We start from the raw sequence: 15,473 nt of genomic DNA on the forward strand, positions 1-15,473 counted from the left end.
GTTTACCGTAATGGAAAAATCACATTGATTAAGGGTAGGGTTGCACAGCCAATTATCATAAGTGCTGTCAGTAAGTTGTACACCTGCAAAAAGTTGAATTGGCAAAAGTTGTGTAATATATATATATATTTACAACAACGACTGGGGAGAAAAAAAAGTAGCTGCTGAGGCTGCTTATGTATACAGCCAAATACCTCATGGAACTTGATTCCTTGGTTTGGAGGTTTAGGGTTGTGGTTTCTTCGGCCATTCCAGTTAATTGGCCTTATAGCGGGTTTAGTGTTTTTATTCTACCTTCTAGTTTGATGCATAGCATCTGGGGTCTTAAAAGTTTGCCAGTGGCCAGCCAAGGCGAAATAATTGTTCTCTATTCACCAGGAGCAACAGAGAAATGAGAATCAGGAATAGGAGGAGGAAATGATATATATGGCTAATTGCCTTCGTGAATAACTGCCCCCTTTGCCATGAGACCGGAACTGAATGGTGTCTGGCTACTATTTCTGAATATCTTGATTAACGATTCTGTAGAAGAATCCTGCTTACAGGGCGGAAAATGCAGAACAGAATTTCAAATTATCATGGACTCCAGAATTTCTGGAGCCTCGGAAGCTGAATGAAGCCCTTTAACTATTGCCCTAAGATAACCATAAAACAAAAAATCCCTTGAAGCCTTCTTAAAACCAAACAATAGCGTAGCTAAACTAGTAAAGAATGTCTGCCTTGAGCATTGTGCTCATTTAAGATCTCTCTGTATGGAATTGAACTGACAACAGCAACTTGAAAGATTACGTAGGAAATTTAGGGGGCAATGAGTTTGTTAGTGGGGGAGGAACAGCTCAGAAAAGGAGGGTAAGAATAGTTGTACAATTTGAAGAATTTAATCCATGTCACTGAACTGTATGTGTAGAAACTGTTGAATTGGTCTGTGTTTTTGCTCTGTGTATTTTTATCATCACCACCATCAAAAACTCTATGGAGGAGCATAGTTATATTCTGACACATATGGTTGGTATGAGTCAGAATCATCTGTACGGCAGCTGTATTGGAAAATCTAATCATAAAATAAATATTGTTTGCTTGATGTGATAAATATTCTTCTGTGCACAAGGTTTTCTTCGTTATGTAATCATATTAATTTGGTATGTAAGTGCATCAGTTCAGTTTAAAATTCAGATAATTGAAGCATAAACAACAAAAATATTTCAACAGTGAGGTGATAATTTGATGGATAACCTTTATGCTTGGCAAAATTGTAACAGACGCAAACAGTGATAAATCTGTTATAGCCTTATTCTTTGGTGACTGGGGCTTTCTTTTGAAATTAACTGTAAGAATCTTGGTTTTTAAAATGTGATCAACTTAATCTTAATAGTTTTGCACTGTGTATCAAGGAAAGGGAAAAAAACCCGTGCGTCTAGGAACTTATTTTAATACTAATAATAGTCAAATATGCCCCATACATTCAAGACAAAAGAAATAAAAGGAATCTGTAGCCATTAAGGAGCTGTGGTGGCATAGTGGTTAAGAGCTCAGGCTGCTAACCAAAAGGTGGGTGGCTCCTTGGAAACCCTATGGGGCAGTTTTACGCTGTTCTTTGGCGTCACTATGAGTCGGAATCCACTGGATGGCACACAACAACAAAGCCATTAAAGGAACCCTGGTGGCGAAGTAGTTAAGAGCTTAGGCTGCTAACCAAAACGTTGGCAGTTCGATTCCACCAGTTGCTCCTTGGGGCAGTTCTACTCTGTCCATGTCTTAGTTATCTAGTGCTGCTATAACAAAAATACCACAAACGGATGGGGTTTAACAAAATGAAGTTTCTCTCTCAGTCTGGTAGGCTAGAAGTCTGAATTCAGGGGACCAACTTCAGGGGAAGGGTTCCTCTCTCTCTAGGCTCTGGAGGAAGGCCCTTGTCATCAGTCTTCCCCTGGACTAGGAGCTTCTCAGCGCAGGGACCTTGGGTCCAAGGGACGAGCACTCTTGGCTGTACTTTCGTGGTGGTTATGAGGTCCCCATGTCTCTGCTGGCTTCTCTGTCTTACATCTCAAAAGAGATTGGCTTAAAACAATCTAATCTTGTAGATTCAGTCCTGCCTTATTAACATAACTGCCACTAATCGCAAGTCATTAACATCCTAGAGATAGGATTTACAAACATAGAAAAACCGCATCAGATGGCAGAATGGTGGACAGTCCACACAATACTGTGAATTATTGCCTAACCAAATTGATAGATATTTTGGGGGAATACAGTTCAATCCATGACAGTCCTATAGGGTTGCTATGAGTTGAAATTGTCTTGATGGTAGCAGGTTTTTTTTTTTTTTGGGCATAGCCATTAAAAGGAGCCCTAGTGGTGCAGTGGTTAAGTGCTCGGCTGCTAACCAGAAGGTCTGCAGTTCAACCCACCAACCACTTCATGAGAAAAAGATGTGCCAGTCTGCTTCTGTGAAGAGTAAAACCTTGAAAACCTTTGGGGACAGTTCTACTGTATCCTACAGGGTTGTTATTAATTGGAATCAATTTGATGGCACTGGGTTTTTTTTTTTTTTGGTTTATAGCCATTAAACAAAACATTTATCTGGCTGAGGCTCTTAAGACAGTTTTAAATGCTAACAAGCCAAATAATTTGGACTCTGCCTTTTTGTTTACCTTAGTTTAAGACAGAAAAGTTAATTGATGCACAAGTTTGTGTTTTTACTTCAGTGCTACAAAGTTTTAGTTTTTCATTGGTTACTTAGTTGTTTATGTTTTGTGGTATATGGAATAAATAAGCTAGATGGCCTGGTTCAAATTGTTTATCAGTTAGTAGTTCTTTGTTTTTTAAGTTCATTTATTCCTTCATTCGTTCACTTTGTTCATGTTATTATGCCATTAAGCAAATTATTATAAAGTCCTTCTGATGAATGGGCCCTGTGATAGGCACGGGGGACATAGTGCCGAAACAAGAGCAACGGGGCTTTTTTATCTATTAGCCATCATAGGCATAGTGCTGAGAGGCTGTCAGTTTTTCAGAGTTCTACACAAATATTTGAGGTCTGAAAATAATTAGTAGGCTTCAAATTTAAAAAATTGCAAAGTAGAAATTTTATCAGTTTTCAATTAAATATAACGTGAATTGAAAGCAAACGTATGTACAGCAGGAAATGTCGTATGGTATTTTCTTTAGGTTATGAAATTGTCAGTGTGGTGTAATCACAGCTAAGTTGAAAATAAAGTAAGAACTCTGGACTTTATAGGCAAAGGAATGGAAGAAAAAAACAACAAAGGTTTAAAGTGATTTTATTTTACCTTTTTACTATATTTTTTCTCTCCTGATTTGTAAATGTATTTTCGTTTCCTAATCTGAAAGAATGACTTTTAACAATGGGAGAGATACGGTATAAATTTTACTAAAAATACTTTGTTTTTATAAAAAAAAAAAAGACAACGGTATGTGCTAAAAAGGGAACTCGGGTGTGTATAAAATAGAAAGGGTAATGCTACTGTTCCCAAATTACTCCCAGCGTGATAAAAATTTTTTTAGTATCTTCTTCTGTACCTCATACAAATGATTTTTAAAAGTGGGAGCAGGAATTAAATTCTTTCTTTACTTTTTTTCTGTCAGTTCTGTCATAGACATTCTTTCATGCAAATCTGCTTTTTTTTTTTTGTCTTATTGTGTTCCTTGGATTCAGTACATCAAAATTCATTGACCTCCTACTTAGAAATAATTAGGTTGTCTTCAACTTTTTGCTATTACACATAATAATACAGTGTATATCTGTGTACATAATATCCTTGCACGTTTGTGCAGATATTTCTGTTTAGTTTGCTGGAAATGGATTTGCATGTTTAAAATTACATTAAATGTTACCAGTTGGTCCACAACAAGGTCGTACATGTCCACAGTACTGTATCTGTAATTCTGAGGACCAGAAAGCCTCGAAAACCGATTTTTTCTTGTTTCTCATTAGTGGCAGGCTCTGACCTGAGCCTATTTGATGGCAGAACCTGAACTGAACTCATGTCGTGGTCATGTAAAGCCTTTATTTTTTTTTCCACGTAGTATGAATAGTCATTTTACTGCAGAAGTATTACTGTGATTGATTGTGGGGTGCTGCCCTGGATCCCATTGAAGATACAAGTAAGATTAATATATTAACTCGTTTTAAACTTGGAAAAAATCTGAATTTTAAAACACATCTGGCCCCCAGAACGTTGGGCAGCCAGTGAGGAGATCTGTATTCTGGCTCTGACTCTGTCATTTAGTATTTGGAAAGGCATTTCACTGCTCTGGGCCCCACCTTCCTCATTTACAAAGGAAATGGCCAATGTGGTCTCTGAGGTCTGTTTTCAGCTCAAGCAGGCTGTCATTTTCTAATTATCCAGGCTCCTGGCTTCTCCTGCTAGGTCACAACTGCTTTTTGTCCGTTCTTCCATGCATTGGCACTTCTTTTTGAATGAGGGTGGGGAGAAATCAAAACAAGACTGTCCCACATCTGCACCTGTCTACAGCTTTGGTTAGAGCTTTATGTAGGCAAGAGAGACAAAAATTAATGGTTAAAATGAGAACTTTATCCCTCCTCCCTCCCTCTGAATTCTTGGAGTCACTGATTTTTTTAAGGTATGAGGTGGAGCACAGGACATTTTTAGGGCAGTGAAACTTCTGTATGATACTGTAAAGGTAGACACATGACATTATGTATTTGTCAAAACCCATAGGACTGTGCTGCACAGAGTGAATCTTAATATAAACTATGGACTTCAGTTAAAAATAATGGATAAATATTGGTTCATAAATTGTAACAAATGGTGCCACACTAATGTAAGATACTAACTATAGGGGCAGCTGTGTGTGGGGGAGAGGGCACATATAGGAACTCTGTACTTTCTGTGTAATTTTTCTGTAGACCTAAAACTGCTCTGAAAGCGTATTAAAGTTAATACATACACGCACCCACCCACCCACCCACCTAGAAGTTTTGAATGAAGGAATTTTTACCTGGTCCTACTTAACACTTCCTATATTGTATGAATGTGAAAATGTTTTCTTAACAGTAAAATTATGAACGTGTTACTTTCTGGGAAATGGATTAACCAATCTATTTGAAAAATTTCTCCACAAATACAGACGATTATATTTTGGCAAGTTAAACAAAAATCTCATATTTGGCTTGAAAATTCCTTAGGAGCAGGTAGTCTGATGTGAAAGTCCTAACAGCCAATTTTTCTGCTGGCACTCTGTCTCATACCTAGTGCACTTGTGTTTAGGGGATGTGCTATAGTACAACAGCAGCAAAGTATCTTGAAATTTGAGAATTACACTCAGTGTAGAAAGGTGCTTATAATAAGAGTGACATGGAAATGAAACCCACTGAGGGAGCCCTGGTGACCCAGTGGCTATGGCTGCTAACCAAAAGGTCGGCAGTTTGAATCCACCAGTTGCTCCTTGGAAACCCTACTGGGGCTGTTCTACTCTGTCCTGTAGGGTCGCTATGAATGGGAATCGACTCAACGCATTGAGCTTGGTTTTGGTGGAGGGAACATCAGCTTTATGTAGCCTTCATTGTTTAAATTATTTCTGGTTGAGGGTTTATGTATTTGAAATTTGCATTGATTTAAATGTCAATATAGTGAGCCCATTGGTTCATTATTTTGTAGTTTTCTCCTCTTGATCATAATATCACAACAACTTAATTACTGATTTAATCACAATCCTGGGCATTTTTTGCATGGGTAAATATACCTCTAGGGCAGGGCTTAGCAAAATTTTACTGGAAAATGGCTAGGTAGTGTGAATATATTAGACTTTGCAGGCCGTATGGTGTCTGTCTAAACTACTTAGCTCTGCTGTAACATGAAAGCAGCTATAGACAGTAATTGATTGCCCTACCAGATGTAATTTACTACAACTAGGCAATGGACTGACATACGCTCCAGAGGATTTCCTCAGTTGGTTAATGAAATGGGGCAGATGGGGGACTTGTGAAGGCTTCCTTCTGCATATAATAGTGATTTTTTTTTTCTACTCATCTGTGGTCCTTTGTGGTAGCTCATCTTGGAAGTTCTTGGGTGACACAAATGTTTAATGTTGCTAGTTGAAAGGTTGGAGGTTCAGGTCCACCCAGGGGCACCTCAGAAGAAAGGCCTGGCAGTCTGCTTCTGAAAAATCAGCCATTGAAAACCTTACGGAACACAGTTCTACTCTGACACACATAGGGTTGCCCTTAGTTGGAGCTGACTCAATGGCAGCTGGTTTGGTTTTTTTAATCTTGGAACAGGACTCGAGTGTCTTTTAAGAATTGTGCTATGGCACCGATAGATCCTAGTCTTTTCTCTTTCTACTGTACAGGGTAGATGTTTTGAGCTTTTGGGCTCTTGATTTCTTGGATGTAAACTATAACTACCCTAGTTATAAATTAAGTTGCTTAAAAAAATATTTTTAGTTAAGGTACTTTATTTCTTTGATTCATTTGATTTATCAAAGGCCTTCAGCAGAATAGAAGAATGAAGGTAAATCTTGTAAGCCATGCCATTCATTGTTCACTGTTTAGGATAATTTAATGTATTAAATAATTTTGCTTTAAATGAAGTAAAGCATGTGATTATACTTCACACATTGCACAATGCTAAAATTTTTATTTAAAAATCTTTCAGACACGAAGAAGAACATCGTCGTCGTGAAGAAGAAATGATAAGACACCGAGAACAGGAAGAACTTAGGCGACAGCAAGAGGGCTTTAAGCCAAACTATATGGAGAATGTAAGTAAAATACTAGTTCATTAAAATGATGCGTAGAATTCTTTAGGGCTTGGTTTATATAGCTGGTACATTTTCTAATCTTTCTGAATTTGTAATGTGTTTATTTAACGATTTTCTTTAACAGATTTTAAATTAAAATTAGTTTCTGAAGATAATCATGTTTTAGGAAATGGATGTTTTATTTTTCTCCATTATTTTACATGTTTCGGTATATGTTACTAAAGCAGAACTCTTGATAAGTATATCATCTCCACTTGAGTTTTACATTTTACCGGTACTAGAAAGTGTGTATTTTATTTTGGAAGATTTCAGATACACCCGAAAGTGCATGTGCTCGTCACCAGCGATAACAGTTATCAACACAAGGCTAATATTTTTCTTTTTACCAACTTCCTCTCCCACATTATTATATTTTTTCCAAATTTATTTTGTATGAAATTCCTTAGTCACATAATTTCATTCATGAGTATTTCAGTGTGTATCTTTCAAAAGATTAGGACTATTTTATAAAAAATACTTTACCGTATCTTAAAAATGATCAATTTCTTAACATCACCGGTCAAAACACAGATTTACTCAGTTCTCGTAAATATTTTTTAATACTGGTTTCTTTGAATTGAGTGATACTGCCAGTCTACATTTTCTCTCTCTCTCTTTTTTTTTTTTTCCATATTCTGTTTTTTCCTTAAGAAACAGCCTTGTCGTATAGAGTATTTCACATTCTGGGTTTTCCTAATTGCAACCCTGTGGTGATGCTTAACATGTTCCTTTATCCCTTAATTTTCTGCAAAGTGGAATTAGAGCTAAAGGCTTGATCTGATTCAAGTTTTTGTTTTAGGGGAGGTCAGGGTAGTCTTCCAAACAATACTTCAAATACATTAAAATTCTTAGTTGCTTAATGATAACTTAAAAAAAAAAAAAAGGTCACATTGTTCACTTTGGGAGAATGCCAGTTTAACAAAATCATTAGTCTGAAAAAATATTTTTCTTTAGCTGTTCAAAAGACATAACTCATAAAAAAAGTTGCCCAGGTTTTCTGAGGCTAAAAGTATTCAGATCTTTGATACCTTTTCTCCTGACCTTCTCCATCCCTAGAAAATTTTAAAACCTTTTTTAATTGAAAAAAAAAAAAAAAAAAAAAGAGACACAGAATAAAATAAATCCTAACTTGCTTCGCAACAAGAATTTTTATCGTTATCTTCCATCAAGTAAATATTCTTCGTATGAAATATATGTGACATTTAAATTCAATTAGGAAAGGTTTATTATTTGTTACATTAGAGATTTAGTTTGTTTTTAATACTCCATTACAGAATTTGTTGTTTTTTAAGCATTGTAAATTTTTGCTGAGTAATTTCTAGTTTCATTTTGCAATTTTTGTTTCTTACCTTGGATAAGTAGCAATTGCTGTGGCCTTCAGTTTTCTGGTTGTTAAATCTCTGTTGGAATTATCAGTGTGCGGATATTTTATTATGACTATTAAAAAAACCAAAGCACAAAGAAGACAGTGTATTTGAGCAGTTATTCTATATGCATATAGGGAAACCATTCTGATTCTAAAAAACCCAAATGACTCAACAGTAGGCTAGTTATAATGAAGCTTATAAAGAGGAGGGAGAAGAACAGAAAATCAGCTATTGACTAACCTTAACAGGATTGGATGAAACTTCTCCCCGCCCCCCCACCCCCAAATTGACATCGGCTGTCAATATAGGTTTTTAAGATAATAAAAGGTACCTCATCTTTCAGGAAGCAGGGGAAATCACCTAGTTACTTTTTGTGTGAGATAAATTCTGAGCTACTTTATGGTTAACTAATGTCTGTCACAAATGGGCTTTGAATGATTTAATCACTGTGTTTATAAGGAAACAGAACATCAGTTTCCTTATTAGCGCTCCTTAAGGCTGGGGAAAAAATACTGCAAAGTAGTTTAGCAGTTTCTGGCGAAAAAACCCACGTTAATAATTTTACAATTTTTTGGGGGATCAGGCTGTTATTGTTAATTTTGGGCTTATGGATAAGAGAAACCCCTTAAAATTGAAGTAACATGCCTATTTTTAATTTTATTTCTCATGATTTATGAAAGAAAGTGGAATTAAAAAAATTTTTTTGAAGCCCGTATTTAGAGAAAGTGTTTTTATGATCAGATATAATCAGATGTAAGCTATATGTGATATATTTCTTAAGGAAACTGTTTCTTTCCATTGAGGACTAGGAAATTCTACCTAGTCTTTTATTTACGTGAAAATTTCTTTTATTGAAGTGTTTGCTTACAGTAAAATCAGTGGAATTACTTTTTAAATATTTTTTCTTGCATAAATCTTAGGTATTTGAAGTGGATATGTAGATCATACGCTAAAATCATTTCGATGACTATAAGCTAATGGTCAAGTAATTCTCTTGTTAAACTTGATTGAGTTGGTCATATAAACTCTGTCCTTTGAAACCATTTCACAAATTTGTTACCAGTGTTTTTCATATGTTTACTGGAAATTAATATAGTATACCTATTAAAAAAATTTTTTTTTTCCCTATTAACTAAGGACAGCTAGCTTTAATTTTACATTAACAAATCGTATCTGGAAACATTGTTACAATATAAAGTTGAATCACTGCAAGTTCTTACTAATTTAATAACATCTGTATGCTTAAAACTCATTTTAATGGTGGCGTAAATTTTACAAATACCCGATGAGCTGACAGTAGATAAATTAGATATTTAAAAATATTCATACTGGATTTATTGGCGTTTAAAAAAATACATCATTTATCGTTTTACAAAATTGTGCTTTTAGAAAGGATTATTATATATTATCTTTTTTAATATACATAATTTTATACATAAATAATAAGTTACCTGGTTTTGAAGTTGTTACTTAAATACGTGTTACATATGTGAAGCATCATAGCAAGATTAATTTGGCTAGAGCCAAGGTCTGCAAACAATAGCCAGCCAGGGCTTATGGCCTGATCTGCTTTTGTACTGCCCTGACATAAAGTTCAGGTGGTTGTTTATATTTTTAAAGGGTAGATGAAAAAAAATAAAGATGAATGTTAGAGACTGTTCTGGACTGAACAAACTTAAAATATTTACTTTGTCTTTTTATTGACAAAGTTTGCTGAACTAAGCTAGAATATTCGTGATTTTTTGGTTAATACTTGAGTTAGGTAAATTACAAAGTTACTGTGTTCTAAATTTTCTGAAGAACATTTATATTTAAAATACTACATAAATGAGCTGTAACAGTTTGTATAACAGTGGAAGAAATGTAGTCATTTTCCTATTTCTAGGTTTTTTTTTTAAGATAAGAAATCAGTGAATTGGCATGGGTTTTTCATTGTTTTGGTGTTAGTTTTATTTGGTTCCTAGATTTGGAATACTTGTTAATATAAACTAATAAAGTTTGTACTACAAGAAATACTCTTTTTAGATCTTGGTGTTCATAGGAAAACCGTTGAGGCAATTGTTTATCAATTATTCTCCATTTGCTTTGAAAACTGTCTTTGGAAAAATTTGTTAAATAATTTTAATGTTTGTTTTTGTTTTTAAGAGCTTTGAAATTAGTCTTTCTTATGTGCATTCTTTTTTTCACTGTTCAGTTTAAAGGGAGGAATCAAGTGGTAAGTGTTCAGCTCGCCCAAGAACAATTCAAGACTAAAGCAGATTTTCTTGTTTTAAGGTGGACATCTCTCATTTTTCCCCTAATATTCCTATTAGAAGTATTCCAGTGCAGCTGAATATGGGGTTTGTAGTATAAAATAATTTAAATATTTTGTCTTGAATAATAATTTTTTTTTAATGTAACAAAAGACTAGGAAAACATATCTGATTTTTTTTTAGCAGCCTGCTTCAGCTTGACCATGGTTTTAGGACATATATGTGAATACATTTTTAAGAGTTTTAAGGTCCTAAGTGAGCACTTCATCAATTACAAGTTGTCATTTTTACTTTATACCTGTTTTTCCTTAGGGGATGTTGGAACTTTCTGTCTTTGATAAAGCCGTTATAAGTATAAACTAAATGTATTCATAGTATCACACTTTTGACTATCTTAATGTATGCATTTTTATACTCTGTCTTAGTTGTATTTAAGTTTTTATTTATCATACTATAGAGTGTATTTGAGGTAGTAATGACTAGTTTGCAATTTTCTTTTCACAATTTTATAGCTTTTGGACATACCACAAGAGGTTATTTGAGAATAGTGAGAATTTTACGGGATTGTCTTTTGTGATTGTCTTATTTTCTTATTAGTTTGCCCCGCTTACTGTAGATTAAGTACTGCAGTGTGCCACTCATTTGTGGAAACAATTTAGGGTGGAAATAAAAGATAGGTTTTAATCAGAATAATTTCATTGATGCAGTTTCTTTGTGTAAAATTTTCTTTCTTGGGAAAATGTTTATGTTGCAAAAATATCTAAATATCAAACTTATTTCAACTTTCATAATTGTATCATGTAGTTATAAAGTATTCTGTTACGAAAATTGGGATAGTGTTTAGTTTGGATGCTACTTAGTTTTAAAACCTGAGAGAGTTCTTTATGTGGAGTGGTAAATATGTTTTGAGTAGCCCTTCTGATCTGTTTTAAATATACTGCATTAAAGTAAATCTCTACATGATACTGAAGACCTTTGTGTCCTATTTGAGTAGGTAGGAATAGCCCTGCATTTTTGAACACATGTAGCATAATAAACTTGAGAATAAGGGTATATTACATGCTAAGGTGACAGTTTGACCCAATTGTATCCCACTGTCAGAGGTGTTCAAGTATAGTTCCTTGAAAATATGAAATAGTGAGGCTAACAGCATGAAAGATAATGTAGCCAGAGGATGAAAGTTTTGCTTTTTCCATGCTTAGTGTTTTCAAACAGTGCATAAGAAATGCTCAGGAAACTTTAAAAATATGTGGATTCGTAGGTCCTACACCTAGAAATTGATTAGTTTGTTTTGTGATTCTAGCAGCTTCTGATGCAAGTTGTCCATTGATAACATTTTTGGCTAAATCTGGTGGTTTTCAACTTACGTAGCACATCTGTGGAACTTAATTTAAAAAAAAATGCCTGTGATATAATTCATCAAAAATTTTGATTCGGTAGGTTTGGGTTGGGGTCATGGGATCTACGTTTTTAAAACTCCACAGGTGTTTACTCTGTTAGCAAAGGAGGTTGAAAACCACTGGTTGCTAATATGTTGAAAGGAGAATAGTAGTAGTAGAATTCTTTTTTGGTGGGGGCAGGGGAGTTTGAATGGAGGGAGGTCTTACAATATGTGGGGTAGGAGTCTTACAGAATACAGTGTAAATAGCACAACATTATGTGTGAATAGGCTCTGTGAAATTTTGGCATGGCAACCTCAATTTAGGCACTTAGACTGTATATACAGTGGGGCATTGAGGCTGTATGGCCTACGGATTGCTGATCTAGAGCCGATATGTGATGAAGGATCATATATAAATGGCCTGTGTAACCAAATTGATAGAGTTTGTGAATTATAACAAATTTATTAATTTATATGTTTATTTCCAGTGATTTTAGAAGGCTTATTAAGAGTGCCTCATAGCCTAGAATCAAGCTTCCTGAGGAATTCAAATAGCATCTAGGAGGTTCATTGGTAATCATGGTTATGAATCAGAGGGAAAGTTAGGGGAAGAATATGATAGTTCATTACTGTGCCACATGGGTACCTTGTAATTTTCATATCTTTTTTTGTTTTAGTCAACAGAGGCCTCCTTTTGATCAGTATTGCCAAATTTGGTCTGTTCTTCAACCAACTGCTTTGTGTTCATCTTTTTCCTGCCTTTTGCATGGACCTTGTTTCCTTTTATAGTGTACCCCTTGATTTAATGACTGCCTGGCTTCCCCCAATGTGCCATGTACAAAACTCAAAACAGAAACTTTAGCTAGTAATAAAATTTGGTGCTGACAGAGAGACATGACCCCTATTTTTACATAATGAGTAGGTATAAATTTGTTTTCTGAAATGGTTTGTTCATTTTTGAGGGAAGAAATTGGCATTTTTTGGTTTCCATGTGGCCATCATACCTTTTTCCACAAATTATTTAGCTCTAACAAGTGATTTGATTGGGCTGCAGTAGAAGATTATTTTTGGGAAGTCTAAATATCTGAGGCATTCAAACAAAGGATGTATTTTAAAAGGGATTTTCATGGCCTCTTAACCATCCTGTGAAAATAACTGAAGATTTATTTGCTGTATCATTTGGCATCAGGTTTAGGTGTGACTGCTATGTAGGTAATTTCTTAATGTTGGCATAATGGTGGCCCAGTCCCAATAGTTTGGAAATGATGGTGAAAATCAAAATGGATAACAACAGCAGTATTGTAGCGATTTCACACAGTAATGCTCTGTTTGTGCCCAGACTTTGGTTGTTAATTAGGTTTTTATCTGTTCACTAAAATAATTTAGTTGATTGCCTACAATGGCCTAAGGACTGTTTAAATACTTGAGATACGGTATGTAATTGAAACTTGATGTAGACCTTTGTGGTCAAATGATAACAAAGAAATACAAGATTGTAATGTTTATACGTAGTCTTGAAAACGATCTCTGGGAATTTGATAATTTTGGGTATTTCATTTGAAGGTTTGTATCATGAAACTAGTAGTTTTAAAAATATTTAATTGTATATAGGGAAATCTTTAAATTTATCAGGCAAACTGGGGTAAGTGAATAGGAACAATATTTAAAATTACTTCCTTTACTGTTTCGGGCGAACACTAATCATATAAGTAGTAGTTTTCTTTTCTCTGTTTTAGCATTTGTATTTAAAAGTCTTTTCTGAATAAGTCCAGGTGGAAATGATTACTGTACTCTGTACTCAGTTTATTTGAAGACACTTTATTATTTCTGTCATATTAGATGACTCTTGTGGCTTTTTTTTTTTTTTGGCCTTAACCTTCCATTGGAGCCCTGGTGGTACAGTGGTTAAAAGTTCGACTGCTAACCAAAAGGTTGGCAGTTTGAATCCACCAGTCATTCCTTGGAAAGCAGTTCTACTCTGTCCAATAGGGTCGCTGCAGGTCGAAATTGACTCGATGGCAACGGGTTTTATTATTTTTTTTTTACCTTCCTTTAGAGTTTCATAGAGTTCCACAACCCAGAATAATTTCCATGTCTCCTTTTTCTCCCTGGAGAATTTCTACACAGACTCATCTCATAGTACCTCCTCTGACTCTTCACCCAGCTGTGATCTTGTATCATTTTTAATATGTGGTCATATTGCTGTCTAATTAATTTCTGACTCTGTTATCTACTCTTTGAGCTCTCTGAGCTTTTTAAGGTCAGGTATTTTGTCAAATTAACCTTTATGTTCATAGTACTTAGCTAGTTACTGAGCTAGTCACACTATATTTGTCAAATTGTAATTACTTAGAAGTAAGTTGAGAGAATTCAGTAGTAGTTTAGTGTTATATTATTCATATTCCAGAACAGCCCAATCGTGGTTTTCAGTGTTCAATTTTACCTTGGGATTTATTGAATACTAATGTCTTAGATATTGAACATTTGGTGGTTTTGAAACATAGGTGGCATTGAGGGACAACTATTGATGTATTTTCATAGACTGCATAATGGAATCACATAATGAGTAATTTTTAAACAGTCAAATAACCAACAATTATTTGGGCTTGGTTTCTAGCACACCTAACTTTTCAGTATATGGATCCTACTTGAATATTCTTTCAGAGTGTTAGACTTACAGGAAGACTTGGAGGTTTCCATTTATTTAGAAAAAATTTTTTCACTGTTTCCTATCTACAAAACATAGCGCTGAGCGCCATAGACTATACATAGGTGAATCAAGCCCGGGGTCTTGTCATTGAGAATTTTAAAGTATTTTAGATACAGATTACCTATACAGAGTATATTAAGAAGAGATACAGCTAAAAAGTTCTGAGAGTTTAGGGGGAAAATTTCTCTACTGGAAAGTACCAGTAATGCCATTGAATATTCTCAGCACTGTTGTGGAACTATTATTTTGTATAACTCATGATTTATCATTCTACGATGTTGTAGCTACCAGACCTCATGTCTTTGCCTTTGAAGTGGTAAGTTCTTCTAATACTTTTTGATTCAGAATGGCAAGACCTTACTTTCAGCTAACGTTTACATATTTTTGAGGAATTGGAGAATGGGAGAGTGGAGATTGGCAATAGAAGTGGTCAACTAAAGTAAAAATATTTTTTGAAATTTTAATATGTCTAATATGATTAATAAGAATTTTGTCTAATTTAGTTAATAACTGTTTTGAAGTAGTAACAAGATCCAAATAAGACATAAAATTTTAAATTGTTACTTATACTTTGTGACTTGTTTAATGTGTTTTAGAGCCACTTTATAGGAGTTGTCCTACAGAAAATTTTTTAAGCCAATCAGTGTCTAGTATCATTTACTATGAGTTGGTATACTTTATATTGAGGGCATGTAGTGCTATAGTATCACCTGAGAAGTCAGAATTTGATACTAAATTAAACTAGGTAAATGTGAATATTAATATTCATGTCTAATACTGAAAGTAGCTCCTAGTGGCAGTGGGAGGAACTTGGATTTATAAATATGCTCTGCTGATGAAATGTAGTCATTTCAAGTTACATTATTAATAAATATTAAAATTGCAAAGGCTTTTTAAAAATTTCAAGTAATGACGTATATAGGTAAGTTTGCTTCTTTCTCTTATGATAGCCTCCACTGTATTATGTAGCACGCTTCAAA

At 34.6% G+C, this 15,473-nt stretch overlaps 1 protein-coding gene across 2 annotated transcripts in view; it reads left to right on the top strand.

The window, feature by feature from the left end:
• Nucleotides 1–15,473, top strand: part of PSPC1 (paraspeckle component 1) — a 70,782-nt gene that overhangs the window by 42,485 nt on the left and 12,824 nt on the right. For both annotated transcript variants that reach the window (XM_003413965.4, XM_064275403.1), the window contains exon 6: nt 6,639–6,744. In XM_003413965.4, coding sequence (XP_003414013.1) covers nt 6,639–6,744 — 106 coding nt within the window. The remainder of the gene's footprint in view (nt 1–6,638; nt 6,745–15,473) is intronic.

The sequence above is a fragment of the Loxodonta africana genome, chromosome 23, assembly GCF_030014295.1.
Source record: "Loxodonta africana isolate mLoxAfr1 chromosome 23, mLoxAfr1.hap2, whole genome shotgun sequence".
Taxonomy (NCBI): Eukaryota; Metazoa; Chordata; class Mammalia; order Proboscidea; family Elephantidae; genus Loxodonta; species Loxodonta africana.